Source organism: Oncorhynchus clarkii, chromosome 13, assembly GCF_045791955.1.
Source record: "Oncorhynchus clarkii lewisi isolate Uvic-CL-2024 chromosome 13, UVic_Ocla_1.0, whole genome shotgun sequence".
Lineage (NCBI taxonomy): Eukaryota > Metazoa > Chordata > Actinopteri > Salmoniformes > Salmonidae > Oncorhynchus > Oncorhynchus clarkii.
The window spans coordinates 15,494,536-15,520,892 of record NC_092159.1 but is presented as its reverse complement, the minus strand read 5'-3'; the positions used below and the strand labels follow the sequence as shown (position 1 = coordinate 15,520,892).

The window sequence follows — 26,357 nt, the reverse complement described above, 5'->3', positions numbered from 1 at the left end:
TCCCGTAGTGTGTGGTCATATCATATGAGGGCATTGCCATCTTCGTCTTTGCTGTTCAAGCTCACCACCAGCGGATGGTGCTTCACAGTCTTGTTGCTCCACTTGTGTGCGTCCTGAAGCCCTGGCTCGAGGAAGTAGAGACAGGCGCCGAAGCCGGCCAGCACCAGGACCGACACCAGCAGGTAGACGGGGACGAACCAGTCCAGGAACATCCAGGACATGGTACTGTTACGGAGCGGTACAGGAGGAGGACGGGGGACATTAGATTGTGAGCTGATGATCAAATACCAAACACAATCTACCTATTGTACACATGGTGCAGCTTAACCTGGAAGCGTACTCCTTATTCACAATCTCAAGTCAACTATTATGTGCAAGCATCTGCCCTATCAAAATTGACTATAAAATGGTCCTATGTGTTAAGGTATATTAGTTGTGGCAGGCTATTGCCATTCAAATACTCTTAACATGCTTCGCCATCCTTTTACTGTGTCAATAGATTATGTCCACTGTAACTGATTGCACACATTAGCTGCTAGAGTAACTGCACATGATCATGACAAAAAATATCACCCCACGGTAGCTAGCAGGTTTCGGCACATACCTGTGGTCTCTGCTGTGCCCGCCTTCAACTGAATATGGTGTTTGTGTAAAATGGAGGAGCAATGGAGTCACTAATCAGATGATGTATTGGTCTAATGCAACACAACCGTCAGCTGGATGGTATAATATAATCCAAGGTGATCTCTCTGTACAGATGACAGAGAGGTTCATCATACTGCTCTGGGTTCTGACGTCACATTCAAAGGGAGGGGAGGAGGGGGGCATTGCTATGACAACAGCCCTAGTGATGGGTGGAGGCGGATGTTATGCAACGGTTATTGTGGTGTTTTTTTGGGCCAGGACCCTTCAGATGTCTCCGGTCACCTCCTCCAGCCTCTGCATGAAATCGATTCCAGTTCATTTAAAACGCACAAACCATCACAGAGTAAGAGGGTAATGTTCTCCTTCATATCCGTCACTCAGGAAGAAGCAATAGGATTTCCTTATAAGAAGACTGCTCATCTACAAAGTACAACATGTCAGGTTTTTTTCTCTTGACGTCTGAGACAATTACTTTTATCTGAGACAATGACTAAAAGACTGAAGAGCAGGAAGGATGACCTATTTATTGTCAAACTGTACCAGGAAGAAGCCTTTGTCCAATTAGTTGAATGATTGTTGCTCAGCTCTAGGACCATATGTAGGAAAGATAAGCTTGATAGATCAACCTCTAATCCACTTCTCATTGGGCCACATCCAGGAAGTGGACATGTAGGTCTGCATCTGATTGGTGTGAAGCCGAACCCTATACAATTATTTTTTATAAAAATGTGTGATTTATTAAAATATGAATGCATTTCAATAGGTTCTGACCAGTAGCAAGGCACTGTAAGGCATCACCGGGTCATCAGTTGGGAGAAAACAGCCCAGTTCTAAAAAGACATGACATACAGCAACTGGTAAACATCAAGTATTCTAGCTTGACAGACTACCGTTAAAAAAGTATTGGCGTGTTTTAGATACAGCACAACATAATAAATATTAGGGTTTCAAAGTCTTTACAGTCTGTTTAGTAGTAGCAATTTATTCTGTTTGTTTACAAGTTTGTAAACTGATCCAGTCTCATATTATGCGTAGATTCAGCAGAATGACGTTGACACGGGCAGCACCGCAGATATTGAGATGAGTGAGATACAAGACTTTGCTCTCACACAGTCCAGCTCACGGGTTCAACCAGGAATTGTTGCGGAAATGTACCCACTATGCTATTTACTTTCTGCATCTACGCCATGTCGCTGAGTCTACCTTTAATACTGCTCAGGTTATGAATGGATGGATGGCACCCGGAAGGCTACAGGCACACTGCATGTATTTGAGAGTTGTAAACACTAACTAACATAGTGGTGGAGGGGCGGGGGATTATAACTTGGCTGCCTGTGTATCCTCTGCAGTGCTGTGTGAAGGAGCTTCTTTCTGGAGGAAGTCAGTGATGAGTTGGGCCACAGTCTCAGGGGTGTTCAGGTGGACATGATGATCACCAGGTACGTTAACCACCATGCCCTGAGAGACATACCAGACAGACACAAAGAGGGGGGAAGAGAGGGGGGGATTGAAAACCCAAAAACCCTGCATTTGACCAATCTGAGTGCCAGTATGTAGGTCAGTGTTTGCAGCTAAAACTTCTCTGCTTAGTTATCTATACAGTACTGTAGCTGCAAGAAGCAGAGCACAATATGACTGTAGTAACAACATACAAATATTAGCTAAAATGTTTCAGTCGCAACCATAAAAGTGACATTAGAATGTGAGTAGGACATTGTTTCTTTGTAAATAGGTGTATACATAAGTACACTCACGCTTTGGTCTTTATACCCTTGAAGTAGCGTTGAGGTAAATGTCTTCTGTTGTGGTTCAGAAAACATCTTCTCAAACCCCTCCTCCGCCCTATCAGGAGAATTAGAGAGATCTTCAAGTAAAACATTAGCAGTAAAAAAAATAATAATTGTGCTTGACGGTGTGGTAAAGTGTAGTTTACAATAGAAACTGTGTAATAATCCTGTAATAATTGTGAAATAGTGTAATGATGGGAAGAGTGTCCTACAGCACTACTAGAACTCTGGCCTGTATCCTGGACTGCAACTCCAGACTCTGCTCCAGACTGACACGCACAACGTTTTTCTGAAACAGAACACATTAGCATTCCTAGAAACAGATACAAATATACAAATCAACTAAAGTACGTCTTTTTTTATGAGGACTATTAACACAAAAAGATTAGTCTTACCAGGTTGATTCTAAAGTCTCGGGTGAACACCACACCTATGAAAGAAAAATAGAAAGTGTTAGGATTACTATTATATTACAATGATATGAGTACGACAGATGGCAAGAAGGAGAAACAAAGTGAAAAGAGAAAAAAAAGACAAAGTGAGAGCGAGCGAGAGGGAGAGAATGATCATTTTACCTCCTTCAACCTGAGCGAGTCCTCGTTCTAGAAGAATGTGGGCTGACTGCTCCGAGAGAGAGGGGTTTGCTGCCAAAAGCCTGGAAGTGATTAACACATCATAGGAGTGACGCAATGACTATGATTATCAGAGCAGAGAGATTATGGCCAGACAGCCCAACATAACAGAAGTGTCATTGTAAAACAAGGAAGTGTGGTCTTACCTCATCAATGCGTTCTCATAGGTGTAAACCTTCTCTTTCTTCTCATCTTTCTTCTTCTCAAACTCAAGCATTCCTTCAAATCCCTGTCTTATCACCGTATGCAATTCCTTCTAGGGTAAGAGACACAATGGTAGAGAGACATTATAAAATGCGGATGTCCTGAACAGTTCCAAGGAGCAAATGATAAAAGAGCGGTGAGTATTTCAGTACCGTGTCTGTGGGTAAGAATCCATAGGAGTCCAGGAGAACCACTGAATCCACCATCTCTGGATACAATGCACTGAACTGGACAAAGACAACAGGACATGGTTACACACACACCATACACAGGTACTGTCTCTGGATATTGTTCATTGCGAAGAGACACACAGATATGAAACAGCATTAACATGCTTCTTTTTTTAAGATGCTTACTATTCCAGCTACATTGCCACCTGTACAATGGAGAGCACATGATCAGATGTCTGTACAGAAAGGAAAACAACAATATCTGATCAGAACACAATGAGTGGAAGAGAGATTAACATGAACAGTCACTCACCCATACTGTGTCCGATAATAGAGAATCTCTTCCACTGGAGAGCTGCAAACCATTTCAATGGATTAGATAGATAGATAGATAGATAAGATAGATAGATCTGCTAAATGTAGCTTCATACTTTAAAATTACACCTACCTAGGAGAGAAAGAATGAGGAAACCTCATATAGCTGTGTCTAACTTCACTTTCAAACATTGCTTTTCACCTCTTACTGGAGCAAAGGTCACATTGGTCTGAATAAGCTCAAACCAGCAAGTAGCCAAGTGGTTTGAGCATTGGGCCAGTAACCGAAAGGTCGGCACTTAACCCTAATTGCTCCAGGCAGACACTGGCCTTGACCCCATTCTCAGAGGGTGTCTCAGAGAGAGTGGGATATGCAAAAAACACATTTCCAATTCACACATTTGTATTAATACACACTTGTGCCTGTGTGAAATAGGACAAATATATGCATCCACTAAATTCATTTAAATAATTATTAATACCTCCAATGACCCGCCGTATGTCAGCCACATAAGCAGGAAAGCTGTAGAAGACTCCAGGAGGTCTATGGGAGGAGAGGCCATGGCCAGCCATATCCACAGCTACACACTTCCACTCTGTGTATATATATATAAATGAGAGAGAGAGAGAGAGAGAGACTGTAGAGCCTGACTCACTCCGTACTGAACAACTATGCAACTGAATGTCCTTCCAATTCCAATGACAAGTTCTCATGAATCTATTGTATAATTCTCTGTGCTGATCTAGCGGGCAGACAGCCTACACACCTTTTGGCAGCAGTGGAATGAGAGTGTTGAAAGTGCCACAGTTGTCTGCCCAGCCGTGCAGGCAGAGTATTGGTCGACCATGGTCAGGACCCCAGACCTTGCCCCTAATCTCTCCCCACGGCACTGGCATATTGAACTCTGACACTGAAGGGCAATTACTGTTAAGACGCATTACTAAGCATTTAACATGACAAAACATTCAGTAATAGTGCACGAGGAAGTGTTATAAGAAGCTCAACAAACAAACAACACACTAATGAGTTCACTAAGTTCATGTCAAGACAGCTCCCATAAATTCTGACGATCAAAAAAGGATTCATTCTTACCTGCTTGTTTCATGGTAGCTGCTGTCATCGAGAGTCTGACTCCTTTCAAAGTTTGCATTATTCTGAAAGACCAACGTCAAAGTCGGGTTGTTAACTAAACATAAGCACTATACGTCCACAGCATCGATATATTAAATATATATATATAATAAAACGTTAGCTATGAAATAGAAACAACTATTCATGCTTATGTAACCTACGAAATGCTTCTCCATTACTTCCGGGTGAAGTGATATGTGTTATTTTGACCAATGAAACGTGAATGCGTCTCCCCCTTAGCGAATAACATTGGACAGCTAGCGGCCGGTTAAATGATTGACAAGTGCACGCGCCAATTATATGTCAGACATTATCCAATCACATTATTTGTCAGGAGAACAGGGCGGGTTAACACGAGGCGTTAACAAGACAAGGTGCGGTCACAAAGTATCCAGAATGATATCGTTCTAGCAATAAACCAAACAAGTGGTCAAGACTACGAACAACGTGTCTTTGTCCCCAATATATATTTTTTCCATCTGAGTATAGCTCAAGGCATTGGCCTAGAGTTTGTTGCAGAATTTGTCTGTTCCAACAATTTCGTGACATGTAGCCTTATTGGCATGAAAAACAAAAATAATTTTGAAACATTTCCTGACATTTAGCCTATCGGCATGAAAAACAAAAGTAATTTTAAAAACTAGTGAGGAAATTCCAGCCTTGGAAACATTCTAGAGGTGGACGACAAGGCCTTTTAAACAAACAAAGTGGATGCTGTTGTATCTGCAAAAGGTCACCAGGTGGCAGAAATGGTAACACCCTAAGCCTACAATAGTTTGAGAATAGATATAGGAGTGACACTTCAGAACAAACTTCCTTTTTGATATTTTTTAGGGACTATCTGTTGTTCCATGCAGTGGATCTGTTATTCAATGTGCTTGTATAGGCTAATAGCAGTAAGGCTCAAAATATTTTTTTATTAAATTATTTAAAAAATATATTTTGGGGATAATTCAAGGGGTCTTAAAATTCCAAATCAAATAGCTAAATGTTCCTTGGTGTGACCTTCTTAAAACAATTCCATAGCTTAGTAGAACAAAATAGAGTATACCATCAGTCGGTTGGGTTTAAACTTGACCTGAACTTGAACCCCAGTAAAGGAGGGAAAAGGGCTAGGGACTAAACATATCCATACTTAAATGCTCTGGCAAAACTGTCTAGTGGTCCTGGCTGCTGCCAGCAGTTATTTATAAAGCTACATGGTGACTGAAGAGAGAGAAAGATAGGAGAGGAGAAAGCTACATGGTGACTGAAGAGAGAGAAAGATAGGAGAGGAGAAAGAGATGGGGATAATGCCAAAAAGAGACAGAGAGGTGTGAGATAAAGGAGAGAGAGAGAGGAAGGAAGATAGATTGTGACAATGTATAGCCTATTCATGGACATATATGAGAGTCGCAGTCCTGTTTGGCCTTAGGTTCAAAAGTTTCTGTCATTGCAGTGTAACAACTGTTTTTCTCATTTGCTGACTTTTGGCAGCATTTGCCTTTGACCATGCCAATAATGTATTTGTAAAGGACAGATGCTCTTTCGCCCTGTTCAAAACAATGAGTGTGTCGTAAAAAAAGCAATGCTGCCGGCATCACACCACTGCTATTGTCGTATACTAATGGTCATAGGATTGAGTCAAATGGCATTTCTTACACATTATGAACAATTGAGAGATTTATGTATGTTATTAAATTATCATACTAGGCCAAGCCTGCAAACGGTTTAGAGTTCTGAAGAACTGTAGCAATAGAGCATTACCATACCAACTTTGGAAATCATTTCTAATCAGAATTTGATAGACTTGGAAATCTTGATTTTGGAACCGTCTTTTCTTATGAACTATGAGACAATAGAATTTACAATGCAGTGAGGGACAGAAAGGAATCTAACTGGTATGGTATCCTAATTTGGTAACCTAACGGGAGGGCGGGCTAGAAGGTTTAGAGGTGGAGTTAACTTGGAGAGAGAGATTGATGGTTGGTCTGGGATGAGTGCGTGAGAGGGAGGAGGAGGTATAAAAGGTATGGTTTGGGGATGGGTTTGACTATAAAGTATTTTGGAGTTTGAAATATTGACACGGGACATTTACCTGCTTTACTGGTACAGTATCAATGCTTCTATGTCACGCTTTAAAACAGGGCTGCCCAACCCTCTTCCTATAGGTTTTCAGTCCTACCCTAATTTAGCATATCTGATTCAGCTAGTTGAGGTCTTGTTGAGCAGCTAATTAGTATAATCAGGTGTGTTAAATTAGGGTTGGACTGAAAACCCACAGGATGGTAGATCTCCAGGAAGAGGGTTGGGTAGCCCTGTTTTAGAAATACATTTTTGGATCAAATGTTTATTCACTTTAATAAACAGAATGTTTAGTTTTTACCTAGCATTAGTGAGGCTGCAAAAGCACATTGCAGTATTAATCATGAGTGAGAGTTTGGGTGAGCTGATATTGTAACCCAAAATTAATTTCAGTAAACTATTTGAACTGTATGACATCTACTCCTGTCATCAGCTTGACTGTCAGTGTCTTCGAAGAGAAACCAACACATACATGTACACAGAAGGCCCATAGTCCAGAACTCTCAACCTACACTCTGGACCTCGATGCGTTTGTTCATTGTTCCCCTTCTAATCAGGGACTGATTTAGACCTGGAACACCAGGTTGGTGCAATTGATTATACGGTAGAACAGAACCAGCAGGCTCCGGACCTTGTAGGGTAAGAGTTGAATACCCCTAGAGGCTATGCAAAGCCAACGCAGCAGTTGGACTTATGGTGCACTGATGCTGGAACATATGTCCTGACAGAACAAGTCTGCTGCCTCTACATCCAGCTATATTGTTCAGAGTAGAAATTACAACTTTGTTGGTCAGATACACACATTTAGCAGATGTTATTGCGGGTGTAGCGAAATGCTTGTGTTCCTAGCTCCAACAGCGCATTAATATCTAACAATTAGCTAGTAAAGACCATGTGGAGGAGCTGATGGGGCTGTATTTTATGGCTGTCTGGACTGCCCAATTTTTGACCTATGGGGGTATAGAATCCTATGAGGACAAGGTCAATGAAAAGCTATTGGGAAATGACCTTTGGCTTAATTACTACAGTCCCTACACTGTTGCCTTTGAAAAGAGAATGTTACGGATACAGGTATCCTGTGTGTATCCTGTGTCTGTGTGTATCCTGTGTGTGTTTCTTTTCTCTCCTTCTCCCCTCACAGGTGAAAATCATTACTCCCCAATCAGTCAACAATCAACCCATCAATCAGAAGACACACCTCCTCCTGTTTCCTACCCTATCACAGTTCCTTCCTCATGGTTTAAAAACCCCATCATTTGTAGATTTCAGGAGAGCTCAATCTTTGTAATGCCATGTTAGTAGATAGCTGTTCTTGATAGATTTCAGTAGCACAATCTCTTTGTAAATGCCATGTATGTAGATCTCTCTCTTTGTGTATTAATTAACCTCTTCTTTTGTTTGAGCACCTCCAAATCACTTTCATCTCCTGTGAGTATTGTTTTTGCTTATGGTGTTTGCTGGTGGGAAAAGGGGAAACCAAGACAAGTCGCCCATGGGCATACACTACCCGTAGGTAAACTTTGTTAAAACACACTAGTTAGAACTGGGCGGACCACCCACTGTATTTTTGGTTAGTTAGTTAGCTGTTGTTGAAATAGGCTAGTCTAGCTTAGGGGTGTTTTTGCATATTTGTTTCTTTCCTTGGGTCCAGCTCAGCCCCTTTTCCTGCTTCCCCCCCCCCCATTACCGTGTGTTTATAATAAACCCTGAGTTTGACGGTATTATTTCGGTTGTCGTGGTTATTTCGTTCACTTTTACTTTGTCACTATTATAATTTACATGAGTTATGTTACGGGTCTCACTACCATCCCCCCCTAGACTGTCGGGCCAAAAGAGATTCGTAACAGAGAACATTTAAACGAACATCTGGATTTACTATTTTATTAGTATTGGCAAGTTAACTATCAACTTTGCATGCCATGTGTTAACGCAGTAAACAAACCAAACTAATGTAACATCCTCGCTTCTAGAGTGCTTTGGATCCACTGAGGTGGTGCTGCTGACTCACTGACTTCAGTCAGTTACTTCAACTCTCCCCTACTAATTAGCCACCTAACACTTACCACCTCTAACAATGCATGCAATCCGTAGCTACCCTCTCCCCTCCACTATGATTTATGGCTGACTGTTTCTATAGCGTTTTGCTGAGTAGGCTTGCCATATGTTAGATTAGATTAATGCATTACTGAATTAATGTTATAATGTAAATTAAAACCATATAATTCCGTATTTTTGGCTGCTTCATTGGTCCTGTTCGATCTGATATTATTTTGTTCCTCTACTCAGCTTCCGTCTGTCTATTCCTAACCCACTGACTGCTCCGCACAGAAAACATTAGCTTTCCTACTGTACGCGTTTGTAACAGGGCTGGGGGTCAATTGAAGGTGAATTTCAAAAAAAGAAACGCGTTGTGATTAAATAGCTGCTTGTAACGTGTACGTTAATAATCGGGAAGCAAATACAGGCAGCGAATTTAACAAATGAACGAAACATGAGTAGCATACAGCCATGAAACCGAAACAACAGCTGGGGAAAGAACCGACGGGAGTGACAGATATAGGGGAGGTAATCAGGAAGGCGATGGAGTCCAGGTGAGTCATGAGGCGCAGGTGAACGTAACGATGGTAGCAGCAGGTGTGCGTAATAATGAATAAACTGGCGACAACGAGCGCGAGTAAACCTGAGTGACACGTCTGAAAATAGATGCCGTTTTATTAGTTAAGACCCAAGCCATGATTTGTACTGTATGTCATGTCACTCCTTAGTCTCCCTGTCTGTCTTTCTCAGATCATGGCTAACTTTGACATGGTGCTGGGGGCCAGTGGAGGCTGACTACAACAAACATGGAGGACTGGTTCGGAGCCGGTCAGTGGACAATATTGGTCTGTACTTTGCTCTGGCCCAGGGCATTACGTTTTTCTTACTGATACTCAGACACATCAGCAAGATGCACGAAATGCCATGGACCAGAGCCAGACTTTACTGAGTTGGCTAAGCGATTGACTGGAGTGGTTCTGGCCATCAACTACTAGACTGTTGTGTTGAATGTAATGCTATGAAATGGGTTGATGCCAATGTGTAGATATAGCAATCAGGAATGAGTTCTTAAAAAAAAAAAAATGCTGTCTGTACTGTAGACTGAACTCTCCTTACAAATCCAGGGAACGCAGCAGTCGCTGCCCACAGGGCTTATGAAGCTGGGTGAGCTGCTGAAAGCTAAAGGTGACCACGCTGCCATCCTTAAGCCCCTGGCAACCACCCATGCCACCAAGCATAGGATTGCCCTCAACAACTTCATGGTGAGGATGAATGATTCCAGTCTCCCTCCCTTCTCTCTTTATCTGAAACTGTTTTTCCCTCTATTCATACATTTGTTGCATTCACTCCAGTTTTACCATGACACTGTCATGCTTAGTTTACTAAAATGCTGAGTGAGAAATTTCCTTTATAGTCTATTTATTCAGTATGACGTTAAACATCAACATCTCTTGCTGCTCATCACTGAGATCATCTGCAACGTGATGGGTGAGAAGGCAGGGCTGGACGGGGCAGGGCAGGAAGCTCTGAGGCAGGTGATGGGTGTGATCATAGCTGACATCGACGTCACCTACAAGGAGCTGGGCTTTGCTGGCTAAAGGGTTTACCTCAACGACTTACACCCCCCCGTGAAGCACGGGGGTGGCAGCATCATGTTGTAGGGGTGCTTTGCTGCAGGAGGGACTGCTGCACTTCACAAAATAGATGGCATCATGAGGATGGAAAATCATGTGGATATATTGAAGCAACATCTCAAGACATCAGTCAGGAAATTAAAGCTTGGTCGCAAATGGGTCTTCCAAATGGACATTGACCCCAAGCATACTTCCAAAGTTGTGGCAAAATGGCTTAAGGACAACAAAATCAAGGTATTGGACTGGCCATCAAAGCCCTGACCTCAATCCTAGAGAACTTGTGGGAAGAAATGGAAAAGCGTGTGCGAGCAAGGAGGCCTACAAACCTGACTCAGTTACACCAGGAGGAATGGGCCAAAATTCATCCAACTTATTGTTGGAAGCTTGTGGAAGGCTACGCAAAACGTTTGACCCAAGTTAAACAATTTAAAAGGCAATGCTACCAAATACTAATTGAGTGTATGTAAACTTCTGACCCACTGGGAATGTGATGAAAGAAATAAAGCTTAAATAATTCTCTACTATTATTCTGACATTTCACATTCTTAAAACAAAGCGGTGATCCTAACTGACCAAAGACGGGGAATTTTTACTAGGATTACATGTCAGGAATTGTGAAAAACCAAGTTTAAATGTATTTGGCTAAGGTGTATGTAAACATCCGACTTCAACTGTATGTTTCTACACCATTTCAAATACAACAAAATACATTTGATGTTGAATCCATGTGGAAAACTTATTGGATATGCAAAAAAAAGTAGTGAATGTAAAGGGATTTTGGGAATGTTTCTTTTTTTCACCCAACTTTAAACCTAAATCCAGTTACATGGTTCAAATATGTTGAATTTGTTAGTTAAACTCAATCAAATGACATTGAACTGATGTGTTTGTCCAGTGGGATAGCACACTGGATCTTCAACCAAGGGTTATCAAAATACCTGATCTGAACAGGAAGGGGATGTGAACTTAAGAGTTTAGGGATAGAGGAAACAGGAGGGAGACGGGTAGGAGTGAGGTGGTCAGGAGTCTGCAAATAGCTGGTTCACAATTAAAGAGGTTTAAAAGGATCTTAAGCACATACACATTCGTAACATATTACAAGAATTGTGTTATAAAAAAATAACCATTTTTGTATGTTGACGTTGTACACAATTTTCAGGAACCTATTTTGGCTCGTGAGCACTTTCAAACCTACTTGCTGAAATTTTACAAAACCTTTATAAAAGCATCTTTAAGATTGTATCAACTAGCTAAGCCGTTTATTTCTCACATAGGTCAAAGAAACACTACATAATGAAAGGTAAGGGGACATCAATTGCATGGTTCAATTGTCACTGTTGGGCGTATCCCAGAAAACAACATCCTTTCTATCATCCTGTTTCTATAGCAACCAGAAAGCAATTTGGAGTCATTGAACCAACGGCTTTCGCCAGGCAGCAGGCACTCCACCTAATGTCAGTATATTGACAAAGCAACAAGAGACATTCTAAAAAAGTAAGTTTAGTGTGTAACCTCAATTATATTTACAAAGATACCAGACAATCTCTTTACAAATTGAGATCAAAGCAAAAAAAATGTAAATGGTTAAAAGTTTACAATGTGAACAAAACCAAAAGCGTATTTATAAAAAAAAAAAAGGTACTAAGTGCATGGTAAACATACTGTGTATATACAAACAATGTTAACGTTATCACATGCAGTCCACTCTATATAAACCTGTTACATGTATCTGTTTTAGAGACCGCAACAGCTATTGAGCACAAATTAGTCCATGTTACCTGGTCAACCAGACTTGGCTCGTCCAGGTGATGTTCTGGACTGGGTTAAAGGTCAAGATCACTCAAAGTTCTGCTGGTCAATGTCAGAGGGCACAGTGCAGCGGGTCAAGGTGGACAGGTAGAGACCAGTTGCCATAGGGACAAGACCGGCCGCTACCTTGAGAATGGCCAGTAATCTGTGTGCTGCCGTGGTCACCCCCTCTGTTGTCTGAGTGGAGAAAGAAAGGAAGATGGAGGAATAAATCATGGGGGAAAAAAACTAATGTTTCATGAAATAACAGAATGACACACTTATAAAAGATAATGAGTTTGTATTACCTGTCAGTCTATTCATAACACAAGCTTAATTAAATAAACAAACAAACTCACAGCACTATCAACAAGGCAGGTCCTACAGGCTCTAGTATGGCTCAAAGTAGAGGAGACTTCATCCCTACTTGTATTTGTGAGAGGTATTGACATGTTGAAAGCACCGAGCTGTCTGTTTAAACGATTAGCACAAAGCTCAGACAACCATTCATACCCCACAAGACATGGTCTCTTCACAGTCCAAGTCCAGAACAGACTATGGGAGGCGCACAGTATTACATAGCGCCATGACTACATGGAACTCTATTCCACATCAGGTAACTGATACAAGCAGTATAATCAGATTATTATTATTATTTTATTTTTTTAAACATAAAAATACACCTTATGGAACAGCGGGGACTGTGAAGCAACACAAACATAGGCACAGACATGTATGCATACACACGATAACATACGCACATGTACACAGATTTTGTGTTGTAGATGTGTGGTAATGGAGTATGGGCCTGAGGGCACACAGTGTATTGTGAACTCTCTTAATGTATGTATTTGGGGCTTCTGAGTGGCACAGCAGTCTAAGGCACTGCATTCCAGTGCTAGAGGTGTCACTACAGACCCTGGTTCGATTCCAGGCTGTATCACAACCGGAAGTGATTGGGAGACCCTAAGGGTGGCACACAGTTGGCCCAGTGTTGTCCGGGTTTGGCCGGGGTAGGCCGTCATTGTAAATAAGAATTTGTTCTTAACTGACTTGCCTAGTTAAATAAAAGGTTAAATACAAATAAATCATGTTTTTAAAATTGTATAACTGCCTTAATTTTGCCAGACCCCAGGAAGAGTAGCTGCTGCCTTGGTAGCAAATAGTGTCACCTGTCAATCATGTCTATGCGTTAACTGATACAGTTGACTCATACCTGATCCTCTGCACACAATAAGGGGCAGTGGAGGGATGCAGCCAGCTTCCTCACAGAGACCAGCCGCTCAGGGGGCACTGACACATTACGAGCTGGAGGAGGAGACACAGACACACCACAGAAACACAGGTGATAGAAATCTTTCAATATAATGATGATATAATGTGATAAGCGAGGGCCTCCCGAGTGGCGCAGTGGTCTAAGGCACTGCATTGCAGTGCTAGCTGTGCCACTAGAGATCCTGGATCGAGTCCAGGCTCTGTCGCGACTGGGAGACCCATGGGGCGGCACACAATTGGCCCAGCGTCGTCCGGGTTAGGGGAGTGTTTTGCCGGCAGGGATGTTCTTGTCCCATCGAGCTCTAGCAACTCCTGTGGCGGGCCAGGCGCAATGCACGCTGACACGATCGCCAGGTGTACGGTATTATGTTTCACTATATTGGATCACTCCAATATATTGGTATCACTCCGCGGCGGAGGGATACATCCGATGTGAGGATTTAGAGATTTACTTGTGTGTACACCTGTGTCACAGCTGGGGTCCGCCCCTATATGTATAGACCACATGGCCGCGTCATGTTCACTTTCATTTTATCGGCGGACGTCTGTATGTTTTGAGGTACAAACTTTCTGAAGTTCGCTTGGTAAGTCACTGGTAAGTGTAATATCTTGCGTGGAAGTATACTCACTGGCTGTTTGCAGCCTGGAGCAGCTGACCACTTGGCCAGTCCCTCTTCAGTGCTCCACTCGCTGTGCATGGTTGATCTGTATCTTCCACCCGTGGTTTGTCATGCTAGCGTTACACTACGACTCCATGTGCATTAATATATTGGTGGCTCTTGCTGCCACAAACTGTAATTTTCCTTACACAACTTGCCGACTGGCTTGTTCTCTGTGTGTGTGTGTTGTGAATTGCCTTAACATACTGCATGTTCTTTCCCCTGCAGAGTGTAAGAGTATCGTAGTGGGCTTTCCACTACGTTGAGACATTAACTTTGGAGTTCCTTAACGGGTGTTACTCCATATGGTTCTGTTTTTACTGCTTGGATATGAAACTGGTAGGTAATATTGGCGTAAATCTTTTTTTAAATGTTTTATCCATTACCTGGTTGCTGTTTTTTTGTCTGCCTGTTTTTCCCCACAGGGGTCTACCCGGTGTTTGCAGCGGTACTGGGTAATTTATCCCTCACCGGTGTCATGACGTTACCCTCTTCGGGTACAGCAAGCCCCATCCCCCTCTCCCTGTCTCCTGCACCCAGGCTGCTGTGGTCAGAGAGAAGTCGTAAATTCCTGGAGGAGATTATCTCCTCATGGCCACAGTTTTGAGAGTGAATTTTCATTGAGAACAAAGGAATTTCTTCCACCTCACAGAACTTGAGATCTGAACAACATTTATGTTCTGGAGAAGGTATAAAAGATCGGTGAAGTAACCAGCTACAAACTGGTCCGTTTGGTACAATTTGGTGAAACTCATGGGAGACAATACCATAACGCTGTTTATATAATAGCCTCAGATATGAGGTTTACATCTAATTGTTGTATAAGATGAATGAGTGAAGATGATACTGTTTGTAAAATTGTGTAATGTGATTTTGGACTGTTTAATGAACGAAACTCCAATTCCCTTTTAACTAAATCAGAGGACCGCCCATGAGCCCAGTTTGGACCTGGCGTCATGAGACAGTCTTTCTGCCCTCCCGAAGAAAAGCCCCACTTATATAATTTTTCAACAGACCATGTTTCCCTCAATTACGAGAGGACAAAGGTTGCAGACCAGCTAACCTCGATAACGAGAGGGCCAAGGTTTGAGTAGATGGCTGAATATTTTAACCATACCACGTGGTTAAACTCTTAGACTATCGATACTGACAGAATAAGAACAAGTATTTGATATTAATTACTAGTCTGCAGCTAGGAATTCAGCATCATTGAACGCGAAGACCGACAACCACCGAAAAATCTATCCATAACTACATGAATGTCACTCTGAACTATCCATTCTAACCACGACAGAGTGCGGACAAACTCTCCGACAGAAACAAACTTTTCAACAGAGACCCCGACGACACACTGAGCGTAAATATATATATTGATTGCAATTGTTCCCAAATGAGTGAGTGGTCATGTGCAAAGGACTAGCATTACAAATGTTATAATTATCAACTGTGTTGTCTTATCTCAGTCGACAACAAGCCGCGATGACGGTTTATCCCACTAGGGAAACTCCATTATCATTTCCTTGTAACTATCTGTTTGTTTATGCATTTCTGTGAATTACTTAGTAAATAAATGATTTAAGACAATTGATGTATGGATGACTCATTGTGAAGACTGGGTTCGTGCAGATAACCAACAATTTACGACATTTGGAATGAGACTAACGTGAGGTAAAATAAATAATTCATTAATCAGAAGACTATTGATCAGATATCTGAAAAGTTATATTAGGAAAATTATAACGTTGTAATCTGAATATTTTCCTTGGTGCCCCGACTTCCTAGTTAATTACAGTTACATGATTAATCAATTTAAATCGCATAATAATTAGTCATTGGAATAAAGATTAATCTTCAGTTTAATGATGCCAAAGATAAGACATCGGGTTCCTATTCCTCCAAGCGTGTCACGACATAGCTCTCCCAGGGCGTCAAACCCCTGCTCTGTGGCCTTGTTGGCTTGGCTGAGCTTATGGCTTCCCTTTGTGACAGGTGTGATGGTGGCATCCCCCCTGAGCATCCGCATACCTCGTATGCACTGGCTGGAACACCCTACTGGATGCCTGTTTTGTGTGGTGTTCTCAGAATGCCTGCACCTGGCGCGATTGGAGGCCATGCGTGAGTGGGTCGGCCAGGCTCGGGCTCAGGCTGGAGACGAGCTCCCTCCCGCAGAAGTGGTGCGGCAGCGAGCTGTTAGTCCCTCTACTGGGCACAGTACCCTTCCCAGGAAGCGAGGCCGGAGCCACCGCAGGCAGAGCCCATCTGCTGCCAGTCCTGGACGGGGGCATGAGGCGACAACAGCTGTTCCCTGTTCCCCTTGCAGAAGAGTTCTGCCAGGGCGGAACCCACGACTGAAGACGGAACCCCCACCCACCCCCCGAGTATTTGATGCAGACTTGAAAGCCACACATGGGTCCCTCTTCTTTCTTGGCTGCCTTACCAACGCGGCCATGCTGCTGCAGGCCTACCTGCAGGAGGGCACATAGGAGCTCCTCTGGGAAGTGATGGAGGTGTCTTGTCTGCTTTCCCTGTTCCAGAGGGTGGGGTCCCTCTCCTGCCCCATTGTCTTGTGTTAAGGAACGACAACGGGAGCAGCACAGCGTGCGGTGAAGAAACAGTCTGTTTTTCCCCCACACAGGTCTTCCCCAGTTTTTGCAGAGGTACTGGGTAATTTATCCCTCACCGGGTTCCTATTCCGCCAAAGGGGTCACGACATAAGTTCTCCCAGGGCGTCTGACCCCTGCTCCGTGGCCTTGGTGTCTTGGTTGAGCTAATGGCTTCCCTTTGTTACAGGTGTGACGCCCCGAGCTTATGGCTTCCCTTTGTTACAGGTGTGATGGTGTCAATCGTCACCGCCATAGGGACGTGCATGGGAAACCCAGGCGCTCGGGGCGCCAGAGGAGAGGCGGGCCCCGGCAGGACCCGACACACCCTTCCCGGCCACTTCTCCCGGTCTCAAAGGGCAAAGTGGGAGGAGGGTGTGGTCCCCCTGGGTGTTGTCCACAATGCTCGAGGGGTACAGACTCCAATTCCGGTGCCGGCCCCCGTCCTTCAGGTGCCTTTCGTGTCACCACGGTGGCCAACCCCCTGAAGAAAACCCTGCGGCCGGAGATCTCCTCTTATTTTGTGGTCTCAAAAAGAGAATAAGGTGGGATTCGCCACTGAACAGTACCAATGGTCCATGTTAGGACTACAGGAGTGTGTAATGAACACCATGCAGAGCACAAGGGCGCCGGCTACAACCGCGGCATACCAGTTGTGCCGGCGGTTGTTCTGCTCTTGGTGCACTGGTATTGAGGTTGTGCCCGAGTCATGTGGGGTGCAGTATGTCCTCCAATACCTGCAGTCTCGCTTAGATGAGGGCGTGGCAGCCTCAATACAGAGGGTATTTGGCCGCAATATCTGCCTGCATTGTGGGGTGGATGGACAGGCCAGTGGGACGCCATCCCTTGGTCTCCAGGTTTTTGAAGGGGGTTCGTCGCCTGCGTCCAGTTAGGACCCGCTCACTGGTGAACTGGGATCTCAATGTAGTCTGAGGGCTAAAGGATGGACACTGGGGGGAGGAGTATATCTCTCCGCCCCAACTCTTCATTCCTCCCGAAGGTTTTGTCAGACAGGCATGTGAACATCCCTTTTATCCTGTCTGCTTATGACCTCCCGGCAGTGGCGGAGGAGTCTGACCTTCCCTCCGGCATGCTGTGCCCTGTGAGGGCACTGGCTGCCTATGTGGAGTGGACACGGTCAGTGAGAACAACAGACCAGCTCTTTGTCTGTTATGGTGAGAGAGTCCTGGGGGCTGGGCTATCAAAGCAGAAGCTCTCTCACTGGATCATGGACACGATTACGACAGCATACAGCCTGGCATGCCAGTGCTGGGATCTGTGGTGGCACATTCAACACGAGGTGTGGCTGCATCCTGGGCTCTACTGAGAGGAGTGCCCCTCACTGAGAACTGTGCTGCGGCCAGCTGGGCTTCCTCTTGCACCTTTGCTAGGTACTATCAGGTAAATGTGGCACCTCCCTCTGCAGTGGATTCAACGGTCCTGGGCGTCACCTCCACTTCCGGGGACTGTGTCGGTGGTCCCTTCCACATTGACGGTCCCTGCGTCTTGGTCCCGCACTGGGACTTCGCCGCTGGCTGACCAGGTCCCTCTAGCACCGACTAATCTGATACGGGAATACCAATATATTGGAGTGAACCAATATAGTGAAACATAACGAAGGTTACATATGTAACCACGATTATGTGAGCTATATGGATCACTCCAATCCTCTACAGTGCTAGAGACTAGAGGTCGACCGATTAATCGGAATGGCCGATTAATTAGGGCTGATTTCAAGTTTTCACAACAATCGGAAATCGGTAATTTTGGACGCTGATTTTGCAGATTTTTTTTTTTTTTTTTAACTAGGCAAGTCAGTTAAGAACACATTCTTATTTTCAATGACGGCCTAGGAACGGTGGGTTAACTGCCTTGTTCAGGGGCAGAACGACAGATTTTTACCTTGTCAGCTCAGGGATTCAATCTTGCAACCTTACGGTTAACTAGTCCAACGCTCTAACCACCTGCCTCACGAGGAGCCCGCCTGTTAAGAAGCCAAGGTAAGTTGCTAGCTAGCATTAAACTTAATCAATCATAATCACTACTTATAACTACACATGGTTGATGATATTACTAGTTTATCTAGCGTGTCCTGCGTTGCATATAATCGATGCAGTGTGCATTCGCGAAAAAGGACTGTCGTTGCTCCAAAGTGTACCTAACCATAAACACCAATGCCTTTCTTAAAATCAATACACAGAAGTATATATTTGTAAACCTGCATATTTAGCTAAAAGAAATCCAGGTTAGCAGGCAATATTAAGCAGGTGAAATTGTGTCACTTCTCTTGCGTTCTTTGCACGCAGAGTCAGGGTATATGCTACAGTTTGGGCCGCCTGGCTCATTGCGAACTAATTTGCCAGAATTTTACGTAATTATGACATAACATTGAAGGTTGTGCAACGTAACAGGAATATTTAGACTGGATGCCACTCGTTAGATAAAATACGGAACGATTCCATATTTCACTAAAATAATAACCGTCTTGTTTTCGAGATGATAGTTTCCGGATTCGACCATATTAATGACCTAAGGCCCGCATTTATGTGTGTTATTATGTTATAATTAAGTTTATGATTTGACAGAGCTGTCTGACTGACCGATGTTAGGCAGCACTAGGCTCGTAAACATTCAAACAGCACTTACATACGTTATGCCCGCAACTCTGCTGTTTATGACTTCAAGCCTATCAACTCCCGAGATTAGGCTGGTGTAACGATGTGATGTGAAATGGCTAGCTAGTTAGCGGGGTACGCGCTAATAGCGTTTCAAACGTCACTCGCTCTGAGACTTGGAGTAGTTGTTCCCCTTGCTCTGCATGAGTAACGCTGCTTCGAGGGTGGCTGTTGTCGTTGTGTTCCTGGTTCAAGCCCAGGTAGGAGCGAGGAAAGGTACAGAAGCTATACTGTTACACTGGCAATACTAAAGTGCCTATAAGAACATCCAATAGTCAAAGGTATATGAAATACAAATGGTATAGAGAGAAAAATTCCTATAATAACTACAACCTAAAACTTCTTACCTGGGAATATTGAAGACTCATGTTAAAAGTAACCACCAGCTTTCATATGTTCTCATGTTATGAGCAAGGAACTTAAACGTTAGCTTTCTTACATAGCACATAATGCACTTTTACTTTCTTCTCCAACACTTTGTTTTTGCATTATTTAAACCAAATTGAACATGTTTCATTATTTATTTCAGGCTAAATTGATTTTATTGATGTATTATATTAAGTTAAAATAAGTGTTCATTCAGTACTGTTGTAATTGTCATTATTACAACAACAAAAAAATTAAAAGCGTCCGATTAATCGGTATCGGCCTTTTTTGTCCTCCAATAAATCGGTATCGGCGTTGAAAAATCATAATCGGTCGACCTCTACTCGAGACACTAAAGTTCATGGAGAATAAGAGTGCCTCCTCTCAGCTGCCCACTGCACTGAGACTAGGAAACACTCACCACTGAAAAATCGACGATAATCGAGAATTTCAACAAGCATTTCTCTACGGCTGCCCATGCATTCCACCTGGCTACCCCAACACCTGCCAACAGCTCTCCCCCCGCAGCAATTGGCCCGAGCCCCCCCCGCTTCCCCTTCACCCAAATGCAGACAGCTGGTGTTCTGAAAGAGTTGCAAAATCAGGATCCCTACAAATCAGCCGGGCTAAACAATCTGGACCCTCCCTTTCTAAAATTATCTGCCGCAATTGTTGCAATCCCTATTACTAGTCTGTTCAACCTCTCTTCCGCAACGCCTGAGATTCCCATAGATTGGAAGGCGGCAGCGGCCATCCCCCTCTTCAAAAGGGGAGACACTAGACCCAAACTGTTACAGACCTATAGCTATCCTGCCCTAACCTTCTTAAGTCTTCGAAAGCCAAGTGAACAAACAGATCACCGACAATTACGAATCCCACCGTACCTTCTCCGCTATGCAACCTGGTTTCCAAGCTGGTCACAGGTGCACCTCAGCCACGCTCAAGGTCCTAAACAATATCATAACTGCCATCGATAAAAGACAGTACTGACTGTGCAGCCGTCTTTATCGACCTGGCCAAGGCATTCGACTGTAATTATTGGCAGACTCAACAGCCTTGGTTTCTCTAATGACTGCCTCGTCTGGATCACCAACTACTTCTCAGATAGAGTTCAGTGTGTCAAATCGGAGGGCCTGTTGTCCGAACCTATGGCAGTCTATGGGGGTGCCACAGGGTTCAATTCTCGGGCGGACTCTTTTCTCTGTATATATCAATGATGTTGCTCTTGCTCTTGATTCTTTGATCCACCTCTATGCAGACGACATCATTCTGTATACATCTGTTAACAAACCTCCAAACAAGCTTCAACACCATACAACAACACGTGGCCTCCAACTGCTCTTAACAGCTAGTAAAACGAAACGCATGCTCTTCAATCGATCGCTGCCCGCACCCGCCCGCCCGCCCGACTAGCATCACTACTCTGGACGGCTCTGACTTAGACAACTACAGGTGTCTGGTTAGACTGTAAACTCTCCTTCCAGACATTAAGCATCTAGAATCAACTTCCTATTTCGCAACAAAGCATCCTTCACTCATGCTGCCAAACATACCCTCGTAAAACTGACTACCGATCCTTGACTTCAGCGATGTCATTTTTTTTTTTTTTTTACCCCTTTTTCTCCCCAATTTCGTGGTATCCAATTGTTGTAGTAGCTACTATCTTGTCTCATCGCTACAACTCCCGTACGGGCTCGGGAGAGACGAAGGTTGAAAGTCATGCGTCCTCCGATACACAACCAACCAAGCCGCTGCTTCTTTAACACAGCGCACATCCAACCCGGAAGCCAGCCGCACCAATGCGCCGGAGGAAACACCGTGCACCTGGCCACCTTGGCTAGCGTACACTGCGCCCAGCCCGCCACAGGAGTCGCTGGTGCGCGATGAGACAAGGACACCCCTATCGACCAAGCCCTCCCTAACCCGGGCGACGCTAGGCCAATTGTGCGTCGCCCCACGGACCTCCCGGTCGCGGCCGGTTACGACAGAGCCTGGGCGCGAACCCAGGACTCTGATGGCACAGCTGGCGCTGCAGTACAGCGCCCTTAACCACTGCGCCACCCGGGAGGCCCTCAGCGATGTCATTTACAATATAGCCTCCAACACTCTCGTCAGCAAATTGGATGCAGTCTATCACAGTGCCATCCGTTTTGTCACCAAAGCCCCATATACTACCAACCACTGCGACCTGCTCTCGTTGGCTGGTCCTTGCTACATATTCGTCACCAAACCCACTGACTCCGGGCCATCTATAAGTCTTTGCTAGGTAAAGCTCCGACTTATCTCAGTTCACTAGTCACCATAGAAACACCCACCTGTAGCACGCACTCCAGCAGGTATATTTCACTGGTCATCCCCAAAGCCAACACCTCTTTTGGCCACCCTTCCTTCCAGTTCTCTGCTGCCAATGACTGGAACAAATTGCAAACATCACTGAAGTTGGAGACTTATATCTCCCTCACTAACTTTAAGCGTCAGCTGTCAGAGCAGCTTACCGATCCCTGCAGCTGTACACAGCCCATGTGTAAATAGTTCATCCAACTATCTAACTCATACCCATATTTGTTTTTCTGCTCTTTTGCACACCAGTATTTCTACTTGCCACATATCTCACTCCAGTGTAAATTGATACATTGTAATTACTCGCCACTATTGGTCTATTTATTGCCTTACCTCCTTACTTAATTTGCACACACTGTATACAGATTTTTCTATTGTGTTATTGACTGTACGGTTGTTTATTCCATGTGTAACCCTGTGTTGTTGTTTTTGTCGCACTGCTTTGCTTTATCTTGGCCAGGTCACAGTTGTAAATGAGAACTTGTTCTGGCGTACCTGGTTAAATAAAAGGTGAAATTTAAAAAATAAGTAATAATATATAGAGGCACCTCAAATGATGTAGAGAACGTGTCGCAGCCATGGGATCTATATATAGGGGCGGACCCCAGCTGTGACACAGGTGTACACGGGAGTAAATCTGTAAATCCTCACCTAGGATGTATCGCTCTGCCGCGGAATGATACCAATATATTGGAGTGATCCATATTGCTCACATAACCATGGTTACATACGTAACCTTCGTTTCCTCAGACACATTGGTGCGGCTGGTGTAACGGATGTGAAACGGCTAGCTTAGTTAGCGTGGGCGCTAAATAGCGTTTCAATCAGTGACGTCACTTGCTCTGAGACCTTGAAGTAGTAGTTCCCCTTGCTCTGCAAGGGCCGTGGCTTTTGTGGAGCGATGGGTAACGATGCTTCGAGGGTGACTGTTGATGTGTGCAGAAGGTCCCTGGTTCGCGCCCGGGTATGGGCGAGGGGACGGTTTAAAATTATACTGTTACACTGGCTTTCGGGTTAAGCGGGCTTTGTGTGAAGAAGCAGTATGACTTGGCTGGGTTGTGTTTCGGAGGACTCCGTACCGGAGTTGCAGCGATGAGACAAGACTAACTACCAATTGGATACCATGAAATTGGGGAGAAAACAGGGTAAAAGTACAAACAAAATAAAAAATATATAATAATTGTGATAAGTGTTGATGAAAGATGGATAAAGGAGAAGGATAGACAGGCGAGTTCATTTCCTTACCACTGGTAACCAGGAAGCAGACTTTGCCCTGGAAGTAACCTGGGTCTAAATACTTGAGGGAGGTCTCTGCTGACTGGAAGCTGAGGAGAGAGAAAAGCAGTAGCATTACCACTGGAAGTGGAGGCCAGTAAAAGCCACACAATAGGTCCATCTCTCTATGGATGGTTCTTATTGTCTGTATGTGAATGTACCTGAGCTCTGAGGTTAGGTGAATGATGAAAACCACCAGATCTATCCGTGGACGAGACTCCTCATTTTCCATGGGGAGTGGGAGGCTTCTGGCCAACCTTCTGGTACAGAAAGACAAGACAAGACTGTTAGAAGGGTTGTGACTAGATGGTATACAGCTACTTTCGTCAAGTGACTTTTCGTAGCAGGTTAGGAGAGCATTTTAGCTAACTCTAATACTTTTTAAAACCTAAATCCCCTATCATGTTATGAAAAGTCTCTTCCGTCCGTAGCTGTATACCATCTAGTCAAAACCCCTACCTAGCTCGCTAGTTGAGAACTCAATTCAGTACTTACACATTGACGTTGACAGTCTTCTCTTGAAGAACAACAGTGTCAGCTAACTTCTGCTGAAATTGCTCTTCGTTCTCCACCAGCTGGAATAAGAAACACGTTCATTGAGTAACGGGTGAGTTAGCGGTGTTGTGTCAGCTATCTAACTAAACAGATACAAATATTGACTTCTGTTTATGTAAATGTATCAATAATCTGGATAGCAGTAATGTCCCATTTGTCGTAGTGATAAGAATCTTTGCTAATTAGTTACGTTTGCTAGCTACCTAGGCCAACGTTACTTACAGGACCACTTACCAGTATGTTGGCCGTGTTTAGTCCAGGAAGTTTACTAAATGGTTTGAGTAAAGACATTTTACTTCCAAAAAGTCAAATTGTGTTATAAAGCGTTCAACAATCCTGTCGCTAAATAACAATTCATACACAACTCCAATGTTATGGTGGAATAAAATAATTTATCCATGACTTTTGTGGCGCGTAATTTCAAACTTCCGTTAAACGTCATGACGTCTTCTTCTGCTGCCATTTTCTTACGGAGCACGACTGCAATCTACTGTCTAAAAAGTGTAACTACACAAATGTAATCCTGCTGCTACCTCCACTTTGCACAATAATTCGGATATTTCTTTGATAAACAGTAAATTAAAGCTAGAAGCCATAGTTGCTACATCCATTTTGAACTTATAAATGAATGATATATACCCATTGATTCTTGAATGTAATGTATAAATGCCTCACGAGCCAGTTTTTTTTTCAAGTCAGTTAAGAACAAATTCTTATTTTCAATGACGGCCTAGGAACAGTGGGTTAACTGCCTGTTCAGGGGTAGAACGACAGATTTTGTACCTTGTCAGCTCGGGGATTTGATCTTGCAACCTTTCGGTTACTAGTCCAATGCTCTAACCACTAGGCTACCTTGCTGAGCAAGTTTAAGCTTGTTATACTCCAATGTTAATAAACAAAATGTTAACACTATATAACCTCAACATGGTTAACATAATTGTTTATATCATGGTAAGTCCTGTCATCCATAGCTATGAATTTGAAAGGTTACAGTTCTCCAGGCCCATCCCTCAGCTTTGTACCAAAACGCAGGCGGGGTGTCTGCTTTGTTGTTTCAACTAAGGATTCCAACATTAAGAATGGACAGGAAACATGAGTCACAATGGAAGCAGGACTTTTATTAACTTTGTAGTAGATGGCACAGCAAGGTAGATCCCCCAAACATCCACCTTGACTCACAGCAAAAGACTGTGTGTGTGTGTGTGTGTGTCTGACCATGGGTTTCTGCTGAAATGTATGCATCTATTCATGGGTTTCTGCTGAATACCAATAAAGTAACAGTATGTAAAATGCTTGTGTACGTTGTCAACTATATTGAATTCTACATGGCCATATTAGTGTGAAGAGTTAAGTGGTACTCTCAAGTATGTTTATCTTTCAAAGATGTGGTTGTTCATCACTGTTTGTGTATAAATCTAAGTTGTACACACTATACGCGCTTCCCCCATATGAAACCGATCTTTGGATCCATGTTGGAACCCAGAAAATGACAACAGCATCAACATTGTCAATCATAATGATGATTAAAAAAACAGAACAGCATTTCTAAAATAAAATAATGTTTAAATGGGTAGAACATCCATCTCCCTCTACTAACCCCGTCCCAATATCCAATTATTACATGAAATAAAGTGTTGCTCCCAGTCCAACCTCCTTCCTTTCGTTCAAGATCTTTCCCATTCATCCCAATCGAAAGCTCCACCAACTATCTCTGCATGCTCCAGTCCTTATTTCCTTGTCCCAATTTTTCCTCTCCACCCAATTTATGTCGCACTTCAACATGAATGAACACTCACTCACCACCCTCCTGGACCCTTCCAGCCAGTCCCAATTCACTCCCTCCCACCTGGCCATAAACCTTTGATGATTGCGGATCTGAAAGGTCTGGATAGGTATAAGCAGTGTAGCTTCCACCATATTGCTTCCATCTTATAGATCTGCAAACATCTAAGGGTTATGACTCAGGTGAAGGGGTAAGGAGCCCATTAGAATGGGCTTTTTCTCCAGCTTTCTAAACCCCCCCTGCTCTAACATGACCTCGGATGTCCCCCTCTGTATCATATCTCCCCCGACTCCCTCTCCCCATCTGAGCTGGAACGTCTATCCCTCTCTAGCGACAGAGATCTCTCTCTTTCTCTCCCCCTGGCCATCATCTCTGGAGAGGTGGATCTCTCCCGGTCTTCCCTCGTCATGGGCTCGGGCCT

General features: G+C 43.8%; 3 protein-coding genes and 1 pseudogene across 7 annotated transcripts in view; 1 reads left to right on the top strand and 3 right to left on the bottom strand.

Moving 5' to 3' along the window:
• The window catches only part of LOC139424506 (myb/SANT-like DNA-binding domain-containing protein 4), a 1,073,247-nt gene that overhangs the window by 536,933 nt on the left and 509,957 nt on the right, over positions 1–26,357 (bottom strand). The window lies entirely within an intron of this gene.
• On the bottom strand, positions 1,149–5,077 carry LOC139424484 (serine hydrolase-like protein). Of its 4 annotated transcripts, none has more exons than XM_071176376.1 (13): positions 5,047–5,077; positions 4,847–4,908; positions 4,521–4,664; positions 4,236–4,349; positions 3,752–3,793; positions 3,625–3,644; positions 3,421–3,495; positions 3,211–3,320; positions 3,008–3,087; positions 2,828–2,862; positions 2,645–2,721; positions 2,400–2,487; positions 1,149–2,103 (listed from the first exon to the last, which is right to left on the bottom strand). In XM_071176376.1, the coding sequence occupies exons 2-13, from the start codon at positions 4,902–4,904 to the stop codon at positions 1,963–1,965; spliced, it is 984 nt and encodes a 327-aa protein (XP_071032477.1). In that variant the 5' UTR covers positions 4,905–4,908; positions 5,047–5,077; the 3' UTR covers positions 1,149–1,962. The 4 variants fall into 4 exon arrangements, with proteins under 4 accessions (XP_071032477.1, XP_071032475.1, XP_071032476.1 ...); XM_071176374.1 differs by having other exon boundaries at positions 4,521–4,678; positions 5,047–5,071; XM_071176375.1 differs by having other exon boundaries at positions 4,847–5,053.
• Positions 9,458–10,776, top strand: LOC139423502 (myoglobin-like; annotated as a pseudogene).
• Positions 12,120–24,560, bottom strand: LOC139424483 (centromere protein M-like). 2 transcript variants are annotated; one of them, XM_071176373.1, is made up of 6 exons: positions 24,388–24,560; positions 24,094–24,173; positions 23,760–23,855; positions 23,569–23,648; positions 13,625–13,716; positions 12,120–12,606 (listed from the first exon to the last, which is right to left on the bottom strand). In XM_071176373.1, exons 1-6 carry the CDS (start codon positions 24,442–24,444, stop codon positions 12,457–12,459), a joined length of 555 nt encoding a protein of 184 aa, XP_071032474.1. In that variant the 5' UTR covers positions 24,445–24,560; the 3' UTR covers positions 12,120–12,456. The 2 variants fall into 2 exon arrangements, with proteins under 2 accessions (XP_071032474.1, XP_071032473.1); XM_071176372.1 differs by having other exon boundaries at positions 23,760–23,858; positions 24,388–24,535.

Coding starts and splice junctions, on each gene's coding strand:
- LOC139424484 (XM_071176374.1), bottom strand. Junction 3,321..3,420: donor GATTCTTACCCACAGACACG/GTACTGAAATAC, acceptor CTCTTACCCTAG/AAGGAATTGCATACGGTGAT. Junction 2,488..2,644: donor GCCAGAGTTCTAGTAGTGCT/GTAGGACACTCT, acceptor TTCTCCTGATAG/GGCGGAGGAGGGGTTTGAGA.
- LOC139424483 (XM_071176372.1), bottom strand. CDS start 24,444: ATGTCTTTACTCAAACCATTTAGTAAACTTCCTGGACTAAACACGGCC. Junction 24,174..24,387: donor TAAACACGGCCAACATACTG/GTAAGTGGTCCT, acceptor TTCTTATTCCAG/CTGGTGGAGAACGAAGAGCA. Junction 12,607..13,624: donor TATTGTGTGCAGAGGATCAG/GTATGAGTCAAC, acceptor TTCTCCACTCAG/ACAACAGAGGGGGTGACCAC.